Genomic DNA, 19,320 nt, shown 5'->3' with positions numbered 1-19,320 from the left:
CAGAAATGCATATTGCGAGTCGGTACCAACTCGCAATATGCATTTCGGAATCGCAAATAGGAAGGGGTGTTCCCTTCCTATTTGCGAGTCTGAGTGGTATGCAATACCATTTGCGACCGCGTACGCGGTCGCAAATGGTGTCGCAGTTACCATCCACTGCAAGTGGATGGTAACCCACTCGCAAATTGGAAGGGGGTCCCCATGGGACCCCTTCCACTTTGTGAATGGACCCAAAAATATTTTTTCAGGGTAGGTAGTGGTCCAAGGGACCACTACCTGCCCTGAAAAAAAACCGAAACTAAAGGTTTCGTTTTTTTTCTTTTTTTTAAGTGCAGCTCGTTTTCCTTTAAGGAAAACGGGCTACACTTAAAAAAAAAAAAAAAAACTGCTTTATTGAAAGCAGTCACGAACATGGAGGTCTGCTGACGACAGCAGGCCTCCATGTTTGCGAGTGCCTATACTCGCTATGGGGCCGCAATTTGCGACCCACCTCATGAATATTTATGAGGTGGGTCATTGCGACCCCATAGCGAGTCGCAGTCGGTGTCTGAGACACCTTACTGCATACCAATTTGCGACTTGCAAATTGCGAGTCGCAGGGACTCGCAATTTGCAAGTCGCAAATTGGTTCTTTGCTACATCTGGCCCTTAGTGTTTACTTTCCTTTCTCTGACTTCAAAGTGAGAGGATTTATGCAACAATCTTGCTGGATACTGGGGTTTGGAAAGTGTTTTTTCTATCACATGACAACATTTAAATAGACTTCAGAATATATCAGAATTGCACCCGACTCTGTATCACTCCACTTTACGCCACTCCATGCCACTGTTCTCTTCTCCATTCGGAACCACTCCACATTATGCCACTGCTCTCTATGCTACTTCACACTATGCCTCTCTACTCTACTCTGTACTACTCTAAGCCGCCACACTTTGCGCCTCTCTACACCACTGCGCTCTGCTCGTCTGCACGCCATACCACTCCAGTCTAGGCAACACCAATCTAATCCGCACAACTCCACTCTCTGCCACTGTGCAACGCTGCACTCTACGCCACTGCACTCTCAGCTAATACACTCTATGCTAATGCACTTTACTCTGTAACACTCAACTCGATGCCCCTGCACTCTACATCAATACACTGTACATCATTCTAATCTACTCTGCACCTCTGCACTCTACACTACTTTACTCTATGCCATCACACTCTATGCAACTCCACTCTAACCTGCACTTCTCCACTCTAAGCCACCTCACTCTACTGTGAAATAATCTACTTTATGCCACTGCACTCTGTGCTACTGCATTCTATGCCACTGCACTCTACCCTGTACCTCTCCACTCTATGCAACTGCACTCTACTCTGAAACAATCTATTCTACGCCACTGTACTCTATACCATTGTGACCACTGCACTCTAGTTCAATGCACTCTACACCACTGCAAGCTGACACTCTGCAACACTGCTCTGGCCGCCACTATACTCTACACCACTCTGCCCTGTACTACTGCATTTTGCACCAATATACTCTATTCCACTGCATTCTATGCCACTCTACTCTGCCCAATGCCACTCTGTGCAACTGCACTCTACACCAGTGCACTCTAAACAACTGCACTGCCCTTTACTCTGCACCACTGTACTCTATGCCTCTGTTCTCTGTACCACTCTACACCACTGCACTGACACTCAACTCTGCACTCTATACCACTCTACGCCACTGCACTCACTGCAATGTGAGTTTACTCTGCAATCTATGCCACTGCACCACTCTACACTACTGCTCTCTCTGCTACTCTATTGTATGCCACTCTACTCTGTCCCATGCCACTCCATGCCACTGCACTCTACGCTAACGCACTCTAAACAACTGCACTGTACCCCACTGCACTGTACTTTGCAACACTGGGCTCTACGCCACTGCTCCTATTCTACTCTACTCTACTCCACTCCACACCACTATGCCACTAGCTTTAAGCCATGCTGAACAGCAGCTACTCTGGTGTATAACATGGCTAATGGCTAAAACACATTAGCAAAGCCAATAACTCTTTCGTAGATGAGACCTATTGGCTTTGCCAACGTTTGTTAGTACTATGACCTACCGAGGTACCTGAAAGAACTGTGAAAAATACAATTACATCATAATAAAGGCTGCTACAAAATGCGCAAATACATTTCGGTTAAATTAAAAAAAAGTGCTTCTCAAATACAGATTTGAATAATATACAGTTTATACCTAGTGATAAAAAAAATTATAACACTCCATTAAAACCACACACTCCACAGCTCACCATTACAATTCCTCTCTAAAAGAAAATTCTTTGCCACCAGAAAACTTCAAGTGACTCCTTTTAGTAAAGTCAATGCAGGTTTTCAAGCCCCTTTGTATTTGCAGATTTACCAGTTGCCCACATTTGCATGTCTTTAGGGAAGGAGACCCCCTGTCAAGGCCTTTTATTATCTGTCTGCCCCTCCCTCAGAGCACTGGAGACCCCCTGCCTTCCAGCCCAGCTGGGGAAACTCCTCTGCCTGTAATTTCGCTCTGCCTCCGTTGCCCTTTAGGTGAAAGGCTAAAATTACGGACAAATGCCATCCGTTAAAGCTTTCATCACGGACAACGGACAGCAGGGCGAAATTACGGACAGTCCGTGAAATTTACGGACGGGTGGTCACCCTAGATACACATAATCCATGCATGACTTGCCTTACTACTAATATTTGCCATCAGGGCAGGAGTGTTTTTGTTTTTCAGTTTGTTTAAACACTCACTTTTAATAAACATATCACTAAAGCATGATGTGGTGGCGCACTGTCATTTACAGACAGTAAATTTCCAAGAAATGCCCAAGAACCCTCCAACTAACTTGCAGCTTTAATGATAAAACTATATAATGTATTAACAATAATCTTTGAAAATTGGGTTTCAGAAAACATTTATCATTTGCACATCACCAATTAAAGTGTTTTGGACTTTTTTTCATTCTATTAAAATATTTTTGTCATCACACAGAAGTAGAAAAAATGATCTTTCACAGCTACTGAAATATATTTTGATATGTATGTAAAGTTGATCTAGTTATACAAATGTTGTATGTTAAGAGAAACCTGATACCAAAAGCCTTTCATTTCACCTATGTCCAGCAGTTCACCTTACAAAAACCTTGAACTCTTCAGTCACAAGGAAAAATATTTGCATTGCAAGAAGACAAACTGACTTTTGACCTCCTGTCTCTGCAAACGTGACAAGAATAAGAATTAAAGCATCTTAATTGCTAATTCAGTTTTTGACTAAGCAGATCTTTGTCCACTCCCCAGAAGGGTCGAGTGAAATTGAAAAATAACTAGACCTTGTCATGGCCAAGGGTCCAGTAGATTTTTGGAGCACTGAATCTACCATTCAAATGGACCAGTCAATTACCCTTCCATTCTTCTTCCTTCCTATTCAAACTACAAAAGTGGAGGAGTTGCTGTGTAAACTTTACCACAAATGTGCTATTTCCAGTTACATCAAATGTAGACAGAATAGAGTAGATGATCAGTTCTTTTTGAGCTTCATCTGAAATAAAAAGGCAAGATGACCAAACACCGCATTAATCACAGGGTATCCTTTGTATCAGTAATTTCTGGGTCTTATTCACGAATTACCCTCAAGAAGCATTTGTGCCCATTCCACAATGGCTGTCGCAACAGGGGAAATGGCTGACATCTGACAGGCTGCTACATAGTACCCTTTGCATAGTTTTGTCAAACATTATTGCCTCACAGTCCAAACATAGAATTATAGGTATTTATCCAGCTCTGTTTTGCATGACCTTCTTGGTTAATCAGTAAATAATCAATCTCGCTTCCCAGGTGGAAGAGTTGTTTTAAGGCTTTTATATGATGCGACTTGTAGGAATATGTATCCATTGAGAGAAAAAGTTACTTACCTTCGGTAACCATATCTCTGGTTTATGCATAATCTGCAGATTCCTCTCCACCTTCCCTCCTCCCGTAATCAAGCAGTGCTGTGAATAATAAAATCCAAAGTGTGCAACCATGCTGCGTGCTGTAAATTGTCACTGACACTTATAGGTTCCTCTTTGCATGTCTTGATGGGATGAAGAAAAAGTACCAATAACGGACTCTAGTACACCCCTTGATATATACTCCAGTGTCAGCATACCCGGCTGGTGTATTTGCGAAAGAAGCGGAGTGTCGCCACGAGGTGGTGTTTCAGAGCTATGGTTGAGGAAAGGTTTTCGGTTCCAGTATTAGGCCAGGAGGATATTCATGAAATGAGGAGTCTGCAGGAAGATTTGTAAACCCCTACAAATGTAATAGAAGCAAACTATTATTTTTAACTTTTTGTTGCGCCTTATATACTGATTTCTGCACTGTTACAGGTCAGTCACAGAAGAAATCTGCAAGATCAGGTTTCTTTTTTTGATAGCCGGAAACGTGACAATATGAAAAGCAAGGACCTTCAGGGGACAAACATGATTAATAATTATTCTTTGGGATGGGGTATGGTTGGTGATTCAAAAAGGAGGAGTTGAATTTTAGGGCAAAGAACAACGTTAGTTCTTTATATTAGTACATTTCCTCGAAGTATTCCAATGAGTGAACTGTACATAGTAACTTTGTTCCATCTGTAATTTTGGGACGATGTAAGTCGAAGTTTAAATAAAAAGGCTTTGGTACGTTGGGCTGCTTCCACTCCAGAAGTGAATTTACTGTGTGTTATCGCCATCATTTTAGTTCCTCGAGCTAACCAATACGCGTAATGAATGTATTTTATAAAGTTATGAGGGAACTGTTTTTATTGGTGAACAAAAAGTAGATGTAGTTTCGTGGAAACGAATGAAGCGTGTGTGCCATTTCGGTGAAGCATTTCGTGTTCTGAATATTTTTAAGATAAAAAGTGTTATTTTTTTCATTTATTTCTGAATCCATTTTTTCCTGAAAAACGTATTTATGGTTGTATTTTTGTTTTTGCATAATATTACTTTTTTTTTTTTTTTAAATCAAAGCTTGGTAATAAACTAGTTAGTATTTTTTAGTGCCTCTTTTTAGAATTAAAATGAATATCGCATATTTGTGTTCACAGCGAGACAGGTCGTATTTTGGAAAAGCATAGCAAAATAAGGATAGGCTTTATATAACACGAAACTGACGGATGTGATTAGCTCTTTCATGTGACCAAATATATTAAACAGAAAGTGGACTTGAATCTGAAATTATGATATTAGTTATCCAAAAATTAACTAACTAAATCGTGTAGACTATCACATCTATTTAATACCATACTTGTATTATTTATTGGAACTATTTGATCGTACAGGAACTGTATTTAAACGTTTGGCCACTCAGCAATTAGATATTGCACTTTATCCACCTTTCGTGTTTGAATATCTGCTTTAAATGAGACAAGCAATTCTGAAACGACTTGGAATTTTGTTCCTTGGTGGACTCTGTCTGCATTTTGGTTATTGATTACTAGAAGTTAGCGGTGCCAGACATTATTATTGTGTTTAAGAAGAAGTAGTGAAATTATGTACTGAGATTTCTCATTTATGTGAAAAAGTTAAAATAAAATGCATATCGCATTGTTTTTTTACATGCTGTGTCCTCGTCCTCCATATTCTGTCATAACACCTCGTTTACTGTATATCTTTTAGTCGTTGAGAGCTACCAGAAATTAATGTGCAGTACAGTAAGATAATTACATGCTGTGTTGCATGTCGGAGGTCTCAGTTTGTACTAAGCCACAACAGACCCTTATAACCATCCCCGCTTGCTGCTCAATGACCGTCAGTGGGGCTGAGTAATAATTCGGTTTTAGAATTTTCCCGTTTCCTTCTCAAGCTAGAAAACCCGTTACATATACTTTGACTCTACAAAGGTAGGCTTTGGTGGTTGGTATACAGTGTTGTAGGTAGCTGTAATTTGTTAATGTTCACTGAGTAGAAAGGAAAGGCGTAGTAGTACAGTTACTGGTGGTCGTTGTAGCTGTGGTGTATATAGAGTGATGTAACATCTGTTCCTTGTTCCATTCCTTGTCACTGTCTTTAATTATGAGGAGGCCCACATCCTAGAGCCTCATTCTGTAGCACCTGTTTATTTTATTATACATTATTAGAGGTATAGGTATCCTCTGTTTACAAGTGTTCTTGAGTGTGGTATTACTTAATGAAAGAGGGCTTTGGTTTCCACTGATTCTTTTCTCCTATAATATCGGATGATGATTAACTGAAATAGTCCTCAGTCAAATTGAGCTGGGTAGTTGGAGTCCAACTGGTTTTCTGTTTCGAGTTGGCACATTTGCTGATTTCTTAGTGCCAGGGGTTAGAAAACCGAACGGTGTTCTAGGATAATCTAGAAAATGTATCAAACTATTCTCACCATCAGAAGACTCTGACAAGTATTAGTTTTAGTTAGCCATTTGTCTATTAAACGAAAAATGAAAACAGACGCAATATTTACACATTCTGCTTAAATAGAAATATTACTATAATTTCTACCTAGATAAAACTAACATTTCTTAAAACTCTATTGAGAGTGTTTTTTAATCAGTGGCACAGTGAGCACGTCTGGGCATACCCTTCTCAGTTAGGGTGACTTTAGCAATACAAAAGGATGATTGGGAGAGTGCTGAAACATTTCAATCACTCACCCCCAATCACTGGATTGAAGGACCTGGCCTGGCAGTTCGGGCTGAATTGTTCCCTTGGGGAAAAGGGGCAAGACTGATTTGCAAATGGCTGGGTCCAAACTGGGGTGGTATTGTGAGCAAAAAAACAATGGATTAAACCCAGATCTGTTACTGGGGGTGAGTGTTTGAAAAGTTTCAGCAGACTGCCATCCTCCTTTTGTGTCATTAAAATCATTGCCATCATTCTGTTTCTGACTAACCGTGGAAGGGAGCTAGCTACTTTAGGGCAAAACGGTGATTCCATGTGTGAAATCTGTTGGTAATCCTCCATCCATGGCCTTTAATTACTTTCTTCAATTTTACATACGTAGGACATGCTTGGGGTGGGGTTTAGGGATTCTTCAAACAGTGGGAGGAATTGGTAGTTGATGCTTGGTTGCTGAATATTGCACGGTAGGGACACCAGACAAACTTTCTGTCTCTGTGTCCACATTCCACATGAGTCCCTGGACACAGGCCTAGGACAAAAAGATTGGTTTCTAGGAGTGAAATCAATCTCTGCTTATGAAGCAGACCATCTCCTCTGAAAGAGCAAAAAAAGTTTTTTTTTTTTTTTTTTTCCCGCAATGTTTTCTGGTATCAAAATTCATGGGTGGATTCAGGATGATCATTCATCAGAAGAAAGTGAATCAGTTTCAGTTTGTCCAGACAATTCGTTTTAAAATAAATGGATAACTCAACAGAATAGCATTGCCCTAGGTCTGACATGGGAGTTAAAGGCAGTCATGTACCTCGAAGATGTCCTATCTTCACATTTCTATCTGGTCACATCACCAATTCCTGAGGTTTGTAGTCTTGTCATCATACTACCAGTTCAGTGTTCTCCTATTTAGAGTGACATCTACTTCCACAGGTTCTTGCCCTGGCAGTGGCTCTCTTGCACAATAAGTGAGTAAGTCTGTCTCTGTATCTGGATGATTGCCTAAAAAAATCTACAAGCAGAACCAAGACAGTTAAAAAGATATGGAGAGGGTGTCAGATACTGAAGTTCCTAGGACGTCTGATCTCCCAACTCTGTTCAAGGCTCCTCCTCTTTCAATGAAGCAAATCAGTATGGTGGTTCACCTTCCAAGTTGCCTTCTGATGTTGCCTTAGGATTTCAGGCCAGTAGGGGTGTTTCCACCTGTAAAGCCTATAATCAACATTAAGTTTCCTTTTAGAAGTGGTGTATTGAGAATTTTGTATTTTCTTGGGCTTTAGATCGTGGTTTGCTGTTTTTATGGAACTGTTTTGTTTTGGATTTATCCATGGCCAATCTGAAGGTTTGATGGGCAGCCAGCCATTGGTGCATACATTTCAAGGGACAGAACAAAGTTTGAGAAGGAGCTCCTCCGTGGAATTTAACTTTGAGTTGGCCTGTCTTGTAATCTACTCTTCACCTTAGAATAATACCTAGGTGTCAGACTGGGTCTGGATATTTTTTGTGATCAGTACCCTTGTGCCCAACGAGGTGCCGTTGTTCAGCTCTGCTTTGGCTTCATCTACATAGTCTCTGCCGGAAGTGAAATGCCTAGTACCTATGTAGGTGTCGCCCCTGTGCTTATCTTTCGACAAAAGTCAGTGCTGATCCAGGACGAGTTACCCCAGTCTTTTTTGACTGACCCTTTTTGGACTTTTTGTCGACATTGTTTCAAGACCTTGTCTCCTGGTGCATCTGGATGTCTGCCAGGAAAAATGGGTGTTAGACCTATCAGCTCTTGGTGTGGTTTCCCCTGCCTCTGACCTCCTGTATTTGAACCTGTGCTGAATTTACTTTTTGCTGGCTTTAGGGCTCTGGGCACTTTACCACAGCCGACCAGTGCTAAAGTGTAAGTGCTTTCTGGCTAAATGATATTGGTGGTTGGTTTATCTATGATTGGTACACTTGATTTACTAGTAAGTCCCTAGAAACATGCACTATGTGTGCCCAGGGCCTGTAAATAAACTGCTATCAGTGGGCCTGCAGCATTGATTGTGCCACCCATATGAAACAAGTCTCAGACCTGCCACTGTAATGTGTGCGCAGTTTGAAACTACCAGTTCGACCTGGCAAGGGCACCCACTTGCCAGGCCTAAACCTTCCCTTTTACTACATATATGTCATCCTTAAGGTAGGCCCAAGGCACCCCAATGGCAGGGTGCAGCATATTTAAAAGGTAGGACATGCACTGGTATGTTTTACGTGCCCTGATACTGAAATACTGCTAAATTTGTTTTTCACTATTGCAATAGGTTAACATGGGGATTGCCTTGAAATATCTTTCAAGTGTAATTTCCCATTGGGAGCAGATAGCGATGTGGAGTTTGGGGCCTCTGAACTCACAAATCAGAAGATGTTAGCTCTCTAGGCCAAGGGAGCTATAGAGAAAGTGCTGACATCAAAAGTAGGTTGTGGTTGCTATTTCCACTACTTTATGGTGCCCAATAAGGGCAGAGGCCATTGTCCTGTTCTGTTGACATGAAGAATTCCAGTCTTTCCCTACCTTGATGATTGGCTGCTGAAGATGGGCTCACAACAGACAGTTGTCTCCTACCTTCAGACTACTGTGAACCTTCTGCACTTGCTAGGGTTCGCTATCAATGTGCAGAAATCACACCTAACTCCTTCTCAGACACTCCCTTTCATCTGAGCTGTTCTGGGCACAGTGCAGGTTTGGGCTAGCCTCCTGAGTGGTGAGTGTAGGATATTCAGGCTAGGATGCTGACGTTTCAGCCTCTATCCTGGATTTCGTTAAGGCTGACTCTCCAGCTGTTTTTCATCATGGACTCTTGCTTCCTGCTTGTGACACATTCCATTTGGCATATGAGCGGTCTGCAGTGAGACCTGAAGTTCCAGTGGGCACAACATCAGGGTAATCTCTCCAACTTGGTCTGGAGCTCGGAAGGAACTGTAAAAGATCTGTAGTGGTGGCTAACGAGCCGCAATTAGGTCAGTGGAAGACCGCTCTCTGTTCCCCAACCAGAACTGACCGTGGTGACAGATGTCTCTTCTGAGCTGATAGGACCATCTGGGTGAGGTGGAGATCAGATGACTCTCGTTTCTGGCAGAATCTGGACTCCACATCAACCTGTTGAATCTCCGAGTGATCTGGCTGACATTGAAGAACTTTCGTCCTTTATTTGGGGGAAGGTTGGTACAGGTGTTCACGGACAACACACCATATGTTATTGAAACAAGCAGGGCGGGGTGGGGTTGTGGACCCCTTGTCAAGAGGCACTGCACCTCGGGACATGGCTGAAATTTCATGGCATACCCATGGTGGTTCAACACTTGGTGGGCACAAAGTCTTTTCCAAGAATGGGATGAGCCTTGGCTGGATTGGTTTGCCTCTGTCGAACGAGCAATGTCTGCAGTTTTGTGTGCTGGAATTTCCAAGGATGCTCTAAATCAGAGACTCTTTCTTCTAGTTGATACCCATTGTCTGCCTTTCTGCCAAGAACACTCCTGCCCAAAGTTCTCAAGAAGATCAGGAACAACCAGGTCCACATCATTTTTGTGGCTCTAGATTGGGCACAGAAATTCTGGTATCCTGAGGAGTCTGGTCCTTTGGTCAGGCTGCCTCTTTGGGAGGATCTTCTGTTGCAGCCACAGGGGGGCAGAGTTCTGCAGCCAAACCTGAAAGCGCATTGCTTTTGTGTAGAGACTGAGGAGCGACAGTTGACAGCTTTTGACCTTTCGCCCCAAATCTGCAAAGTTGTCTTGCCAGCCAGGCGTCCCTCCACCAAGACCTTGTACGCATGCTGTAGGGACAGGTTCATTGCATGGTGTACAGATAAACAAGTTGATCCTGTCTGTACCCCTTTCCCTTGTTCTTTTGGTTATTCTTACCAATAGGTCTCTGCTTGGGCACATTGAAAGGTTATATGTCTGCCAAATCGCCATTTTTTAGGTTGCCAGATCAGCCTTCCTTTTTTCAGATTTGCTATTGTAGGTTTCTCAAAGGTCTAAAGCATACATTTCTTCCAGTTCCTTTTATTATGCCACAGTGAGACCTGAATTTATGTTCTCAAATTTCTGATGTATGCTTCCTTCGAGCTGCTACACAACTGCCCTCTCAGGCCCCTTACTGTGAAAATGGCTTTCCTTGCGGGGATATAACCTGCCTGGAGGGTCAGTCAGCTACAGGCACTATCATCTTAACCTCTGTACCTTAACATCTACCCTGACAAACTGGCCCTGCGCATTTGAGAATCCTTCTTACCGAAAGTGGTAAGCTCTTTCATACAGGCCAGACCATCACTTTGACTACTTTTAATGCTCTGCCTTACCCTTCTAAACAAGAAGAGAGGCTCCACTGGCTGGACCCAAAAAGGGTGTTCTACCTTGACTGCACAAAAGAGTTCCGGTGGATGAAACAGACCATCTCATGATGGATTGTGCTCTGCATCAAAATCTGCTACATATTGCCCAAAAATCAACCTTCTCAACATTTGCAAGCTCATTGTACCAGAGCCAAGCTTTGCGTTAGCTAATGGAGTACCTCTCTGGATACCTGTCAGGCAGCAATGTGGGCTTCCCTGCATACTACTTCCTGAACAGTCGGGTCCAGCGTTATGGGCATTTTACCCATTTGGTCTTACAGAATTTTTCGAGTCTAATTCCTGTAGGAATCTGACCTGGTGTGTGGTGGACACCCATGGTGTTGGCACCTTATACCAGGTCAAGCAACCCCTATTAGTGAATGAAGACAGTGTCTAGGAAGCCAAGGCTCTATAGAGGAAGTTGTGGGCGAGCAGTCAAGACTTAGCTAGTAGGAGTGTAAAGCACTTGCAATACCACACTAGTCACACAGCAACTTATTACATCTGAAAGGAACGACACAGTGCTGCAAAAATAAAGGCACTTTATTATGGTAGCACTAAACTAGATTACTTATCGGCAGTCCCCCAACTGGAGGTAAGTATACACTAAATATACATTCAGTAATTAGCATAAGAAAAAACACATTGGTAAGAAATAGTAGAAAATACCTAGGGCCCTAGCGGAGGGACTTACCATATACTAAAATAGTGGAATGCGAAGTTAGATCCCCAACCCAAGAATGTGGAGTAGTTAGTCAGGAGCTGGGAGAACTCAGAACCCCAACAGGTGAGTACTTAGATGACCCCCAGCGACCAGGACAGCAGAGGTAAGTTACCTGGTTTTCCTGTAGGCTAATAAGGGAACTTAGAAAGGGAACTCTGCAAGAAAAGGACCAGACCAGAGGAACCCAAAGGTGGTTTCTGGAAGAAGAGGACATGTAAAAGAAGGGGACAGAGTCCAGTCCACGATGGAGTGTCCAGCCTGGGAAGGAGCCTCTGCCCGCCCTTCTGTGGGTGAAGATCTGTGTCGACGAAGGAGGGTGAAGATCAGCTGCGAAGTCCAGGAGCTGTAGAGGCGTCCCCAGAGTCCTGCAGATAATGTCCCACGCCGGTTGTTGGGTCGCAGATGTGTCAGCAGTCAGGACAACAACAAGCCTTGACCAATGCAGACCGGGGCAGAAGAAGAGTTGCAATGCTGAAGAGGACTGCAGGGTCCTGGGGACTCGACCCTTGGAGAGCAGTCCAAGCTGATCCTCAGCAGTCGACAGGGCCAGCAAAAGCAGTTACAGCCCCCACAGGCAACCCATTGGCAGCAGGCACAGTAAGTTGAAATGAGGCCCAATCAGCACACCTGGAGAGGAGTCTCATCGCTGGAACAGGAGACAACAAGCCTTGGTTGCTGCAAGAGTCACGGTGCACAACCGTGTCCTAAGGAGCCCCCAGAGTGCATGGAATCCTGCCACCAATACTGGCATTAGTGTAGGGGTATGATTCTGACATGCTTGATACCAAACATGCCTAGGTTTGGAGTTACCATTATGTAACAGGACCATAGGTAGTGACTTGTGGTCAGTACATGGGTATAATGGCTTCCCCGCACTTACGCAGTCCAGTAAAATGGAACTGGACATCGTAGGGGCACCTCTGCTCTCGCTAGGGTGCTCTCACACACAGGGACCGGCACCCTGCCCTTTGGGCTGAGAGGGCCTGCAATAGGGGGAACTTACAGTGACCTGATGCAGGGACCAGCAGTGAAAAGGTGCATGCACCTTTTCAAGCAGGCTGCAATGGCTGTCCTGCATACACAGTTTTCATGGGCTCCCATGGGTGGCATAATACATGCTGCAACCCATGGGGGGTCCCCTGGTGTACCAATGCCCTGGGAACCTGAGTACCATATACAAGGGACTTTCAGGTGTACACCAGTATGCCAATTGTGGGGTGTAAAAAGGTACCAGGGTAACCGCCTTTGGAGGAGAGCGCACAATCACTGGGGTCCTGGTTATCAGGATCACAGTGGAAACAGTCTAAACACTCTGACAGTCAGGCAAAAAGTGGGCGTAACAATGCCAGAAAGAGTGACTTTACTATAATCCATGTCACAGCCCTACCTCTGGGGAGGCATTACTTGAGTATCTATTCTAAGGTAATTAACTTGTGGCTACAAGTCTTTATCAGTTGAACAAGTTACTTACCTTCAATAATGCCTTAGCTGGTAGAGACTATCTAGCCACGGATTCCTTACTGTCCCTCCCATCCTCCATGCTGTGGAAACGGATTGCAGAGTAAAGTGTTGCTTCCCTTTTAAAGTTTCAAGTTATAATGCACCAGTCATCCGTGTGCTTCATGGCTTAGCACTTCTGGCATGGAAAGTTGTGAAAAGAAGCTGACATCAGCGTTCTGGGTTGGCACCCATATAGGCACTGAGCACTTCACCTCTGGTGTGGACGACATCATGCGGAGCCAAACAATGACACCTACTGGCATGCAGGGGTACTGCTAACAGAAAATATCCAGCTCCAGTCTGACACCTGGGAATTATTCTAAGGGAAGAAATCTGCATCTAGATAGTCTCTAGCAGATAAGGTTTTACCTAGCATAAGTAACTTTCTGTTCTGGTAGCCATAGTCTCTGCTCAGAGACTTAGGGTCCCCTTGTAGTTCAAGCCCTTCATCTCTCTTTCCAGACATGATGGTTCTCAAATTAAACCTGGGTCTTGTACAAAAGGTTGTGTCAATTTTATTCTGAATCTTAGATTGCCTTGCCTGGTTTTCACCCTAATCTTTCGTCTGAGGAGCATAAAAGGGGCGCGGTAATCTCTTGAGCTGAAGCCCATTGTTTATTTTCATAGGACATTGATCAAAATTAGGTGTGTGTGAAATGTGCATTTTTTGCTTTCATGCAACTATGCAAAAAATTGGGAAAGTTATGCAAAATGTAAATCCATCATGTAGAACCATATTAAAATGTCAAATGCGGCCGTGTGTCAATTTTTGTTCTCTTTAAAAAAAAAAAAAAAAAATCTATCAATTTCAGTGAACAAGAGTCGCTTGTGTTATGATTGTTCATATGGTTCCTGCACTTTCACACTATAGCTTATATAATTTTCTGCAAGTGGCATTGTAATTAGGCAACATGGCGTAATGGCCTCATTTCTGAAATTCAACATAATTACTCCGGCGTCATTTAAATTTCAGAGTAATGTTATTAGCAATAGGTAATCTAAGCATTTTGTTGATTGCAGACATGGTCTAAAGTTGAAGACCAAGGATGATGCACAGAAAGGAATTAATGTAGATTTTATGATTGTATTTTAAAATACATACTTAAAAGAGCTGAAAGTAATAGAAAAGGGCATCACTTCCACTGAATGGAATTGTGGGGTTATTGCATGGGTGACTGTGACTGCTTCAAAGCGCATTTAGTAGGTGATCTCAGTATTCAAACCTTTCTTTACAAATGTGCAAGTTTACCAAATGTGCAACTTTAATAAATGTTCTGATGTTGATATTTTTAACTATGAAATTGCTTGTTGTCTAGATCGATTGGCTGACATCAGTATTTCATTATAATGGCAGATCTGTTCCCAAACGTTTGTGGTGTAAATGTATAACCACATAATTGTTATTGCAGGTATGGAGTCAGGTGAGAGGATAACATCTCAAGCCTCTCCTGTTATTCCTTCTTCGTCTCCTACATTTTCAGCCACTTCTGTTGCTTCAGTCGTTCCAAAAGGAAATCTTTCTTCTGGTGGGACATCTCTTAGCTCAACAATCACAAGCTGTGGTAAGTAGTTCAACTACCACATATTAAGAATTAATTGGTGTGTCCTTTTTTAGGAGATCTGGCTTTCTGCCATCTGAAAGAGATGCTTAGTAGGACACAGTAGCTTTGATTGTTAATATTCAGTTTTTAATGAAACCTTGTTTGTTTTAATGTACACAACGTCCTCTTTGTTGTCACCATTTAAGGGCGGGAGTCGTACTCTTTGACTTTTGAATGTGTGTAACTGGCGGCCACTGTATCGCCACAGAAGCTCAGCGATCTAGCTCTGAAGCTACATCTCAGAGTATATGTGTGACCCCTCCCACCACTGGCTATTTAAGCACAGGCAAAGTGCATTTGTGCAGTGAGTACATCGAACACAAGGTCATTTGTGCCCGCCTGCACCTCAACTAGACCAGGAATAAGCCATTATGCTGGTGTTCATTGCTACTCCTCAGCAGAGATTATAATGCTCCCACCTTTTGCTGCCATATTACAGGCAGAGACTTAGAATTATTTAAATGACCTGGGAATTTTGAAGTAGCAGCAAGGACCTATTGATATTGTACTATTGAAGCCTTCAAGAATCTGACTGTTCCTAAAAGTATACATTCAAAGATTAATTCTATATGCTTAAACACCCATTCTCGAATTTAACACACGGAGGACTTGTTTGACATACTTGTTTATAGCTCAATGGTCAAATGGGAGACAACGTACCCATGATAGTTAAGGAAAACAATCTTCTCTATTGTTTGCCCAGTGAACCACATTAAGGATATTGACCTGTGATGTAGTAGAACTATCTTTTAACTCCAATACTTTTTCGATTTTGTTAACCTTTTGCCCCTCCATTTTAATAATTTACTTGTTGAGAAAATAGATGTAATCAATGGATGGTGGACCTCTGGCAGGCTACATTGTGGCAAAGTGAATTGGAAACCTTCCCCGCCCTTTCTCAAGTTGTCAAAAAGAGTTCAAACCAAAATTGTTTTCTTTGTGACTGTATTAAATAAGACATCTTCAGTTGCTTCTGCAGATTTCTGTCACCTGAGAATTTTGAGGAAGCAGTTTTCCTTTTTACCAGAAGTTTGAGAAAAGCCTCTGTTGCTGCCATTATGTCAACACTAGGTTATGCCACCATCTTATATCTCATTCTACCTTTGTGTCTCTTGGAAAGACTGCAAACGGTACAAAATCCAGCATCTAGCTTGATTTTAAAAGCCCACGCTTTACATCTTCATGTCTGATCTGTTGTCGATTAGATTGCATGGGCTCCCATAATTGAAAGAACTCAATAAGGGCTCTCTACATTATTTTGAAAGCTTTGCAAGTTCAAACGTCTGAGTTTATTGCCAAATGGGTGCAGAGATGGACAGAATCTCCACTCCTCCTCCAACAGCACTCTGAGTGCCCAAGGTGACCAAAGTTAGAAGTGGAGTGCATATTTTTTGCTTATTGCTCCTAAACTCACAAACTGAATCCAGTGCAATCTGAGGGACAAATCAATCTACTTTCTCTTTCGATGAGCATTGAAAACATGTATTTATTTTTTGTTTTGCTTGATTTTTTTCATTTAGTTTTGCCTCTGAATGGTGCCTAGTAAGGAGCTTAATGAAACCTTGGGTTGTAGGAGTGATTTACATGTAGAAATAAACATGTACTAATATTTATTGTTTTATAATTAATCTTTCTACCACAGTCAGTTTGGCCATTAAATTGCCATTTCAATAAGTTCCTGCTGTTTCCCAAAAATTTATTATTTTTTTCTATCTTGTAAGCATGAAGGTTTGTCAGCAAAACCAGAATTGTAACACATAACCTTCAAATTTCAATAAGACCTCAGTCACCACCTGTTGATTAACCCATTGAATTGTCTCACCAGCAGTAGGCAATGTCAATGGTAAGCTTCCCATAGTGTTCCTCCTGGTGTTAGCCGTGCCATTGTGAAATATATAGTTAGTTATTTTTATTTGGTGCTGCATGTCAAAGTGTATGCTCCCTCCCTCCAAGAAGGTGGATCAGGTGCTGCTAGGACTAGGTAGACCAAGACCGGAGACGCAGGCCATAGTGGTGGGTTGGGACATTCATATCACATAGCCTTCTCCCAGTTTAACTAATATCCATAGAAAGGAGGAAAGGGACTGGGAACATCCGAGCAGGAAGAAGTGCACCAGGATTTGACCCGTCATGAGGTTCTCATTCTTTCAGAGGAAGGTCTTCATGGGGCCCTGTTGGATGGATATGCCTTTATTTCCAGATGAGAATTGAACAGTAGTTACCCTTTCAGGGGAAAAATCTAGGCAATTTGGAGGCATGGTGTTGAGTCTCCACGGACTCCTGATTGATTCTGTGTTCCATCCCCGTCTACTCTGCTGCTAGGACATATTGGATCACACCTTCAAAAGATGTCACAAGTACCATAAGGCAAGCTAGTGCCTACCTCACTTCCTCCTGTTGAGAGTCAGGTACTGGAACCATTCCCCCAATCCTTCATATCAATGCAATGCGGGATGGTTTTGGAGTCTAGCACCTGGTAAAGTTGTCAGGATCATCAACAGGATCATCAATTAAGTTGTATTGTTGGTTGTTGATGATTACATAGGATTTTTAAAACCTCTTTATCTTCACACATCCTAGGTTTGCTATGTTGTACCCTAAGAATGTAACATGCTTAAGTTTTTTTTTTTCTTAAATTCTGTCCTTTCTTTTGTTACTGTGAACCTTATGGTCAGACAAAACTAGCCTAAAAACTATTTGCCTGTACTCGTCTGCTTACTCATTTGTCACCAACGTTCAAGCCATGTAGATGTTTGCTTCTCTTTTTCCACCCTTCAGTTATATTTTGCTACAAATTGCAAATTGAATAATTAGCTGTCCTCTTTTAAGCCTAAGATTGCACAATCCACTGAATATTATTTTTGTGTTAAAGCTTTAAATTTATTCTCACTTCTGTGAGCATCTGGAAGGCGTTTAGTTCATATTAGAACTCAATTCAGAATATCAAATGCTAGCAACTGAATTCCTTTGGTAGTCATAATTGTTTCATTTTGCTTTAATGAAGCAAGAAGGCAAGGACTGTAATATGCATAAAATAGGTTGCACAAAAAAGGTTGAGTACTGAAAGCCTTACGGAGTTTTGATCCTCACAAAAAGCATGACAGTGTGCAGCAATGCTCCCCCTTCATCAATAACTTGAGAGCATTGTTAGTGGTTTCAATGCACTAAATGCAATTCCTCAACAGCAATAATGTATCCTAAATGGTTAATGTTGGATCAGATTGAAGTCCGAAAAGGGAATTGGCCAGGATACTCACCAGCTTGATTAAGAGCCTCCTGCAATCACTATTACTAATGAAAATAAAAGATATCGGATTTCACAACTGCAAACTCAAGTTTCTCAGGTTTGCAGGAGGTAGGTTCTTTTTCGTGCCATTCTTACTGAAAGTGATAAATACCCATTCAAAGCACATAACTAGTCTAAGGCAAGAGTCTTGTCTCATCCAAAAGTCTTACTCCTGTCAACAGTGGACCAGCTGCTGCTTCAAATGATGTTTAGCAGCAGTGTAAAACATGAACCCTTCTAAATGTTGGAAGTACTTTTTCTCCTAAAGTAAGATTATTAAGGTAAAACAAAAAAAAACATACAGGTTTAGCAGTGAAGACTGCACACTGTGGCTCAATCACATATTATCTCAGTACAGATCTTTTCTCAAATCTAAGGAAGGACATGGCTTAATTTCTGCTAGAGAGAAGTAGGTTTAGTGTTAATTGTTGACATTCTCCAGGATTGCAACCTAAATGTTCTCTGGTTCCAGAAAATTACTAGTTAACCCCGGCCATACATTTCCATCAGTGTCGCCCATGTACACATCCCAAATCAGTTTAATGAAAACTGCCCTCTCTATTATGGAGAATATTAGAGAGAACCAAAATTGGTACACATCTTATATCCCTTCTGGTACCCTTCTTACATTAGCATCAACCATGTCATCTTCAGAGTGAGCCGACCTTATCCCTAACTGTTTTAGTCTGCTAGTTGCTACTCCAGTTTGTGTCTCAATATAATCCACCGCAACCATTGCTGCCAAGGGCAGAAGTCTTAACCCGAAGCCCAGATATAACCCCAAATTCTTCAGTAAAGGCCGGCATGTATGGCACAATATCCACAGGACCTTTAAAAAATACCATCTTGTTATCTGTATACAGGGACAAGACATGAGTGGCATACTGCATCTCTGTTACTCATTCCAGCATGTCCCTCCTGAAGTAATTGCAAGATGTCCCCTGGGTTACTTGTACAGCAGTTGAATGCTATAATAGCTAAAATTAAGCTTTCTCAACACCGCACTCAAATAATCCCAACCTAAATTGTATATAGGCCTTTTCAATTTCCAAGTCACTGAGGCCTACATAGCTCTACTTCATTTTAGGAAATATTGAACATGATCTAGGGCCTGATTTACAAGTTGGCAGAGAGAATTCTACACCACAGACGTGACTGATATCCCGTCAGTCATATTATGATCCTCAAAGGATAGAATAGGCTTGTAATACGGTGGACCGGATACCTGTCA

General features: G+C 42.1%; 1 protein-coding gene across 13 annotated transcripts in view; it reads left to right on the top strand.

Moving 5' to 3' along the window:
• Positions 1-19,320, top strand: part of BAZ2B (bromodomain adjacent to zinc finger domain 2B) — a 1,256,112-nt gene that overhangs the window by 306,385 nt on the left and 930,407 nt on the right. For all 13 annotated transcript variants that reach the window (XM_069224189.1, XM_069224194.1, XM_069224193.1 and 10 more), the window contains one exon: positions 14,612-14,764. In XM_069224189.1, the coding sequence (XP_069080290.1) occupies positions 14,614-14,764 (151 nt within the window). In that variant the 5' untranslated portion in view covers positions 14,612-14,613. The remainder of the gene's footprint in view (positions 1-14,611; positions 14,765-19,320) is intronic.

Source organism: Pleurodeles waltl, chromosome 3_1, assembly GCF_031143425.1.
Source record: "Pleurodeles waltl isolate 20211129_DDA chromosome 3_1, aPleWal1.hap1.20221129, whole genome shotgun sequence".
NCBI lineage: Eukaryota > Metazoa > Chordata > Amphibia > Caudata > Salamandridae > Pleurodeles > Pleurodeles waltl.
Note: the sequence above shows the minus strand (reverse complement) of the source record. Positions and strands in the feature narration are given on the sequence as shown.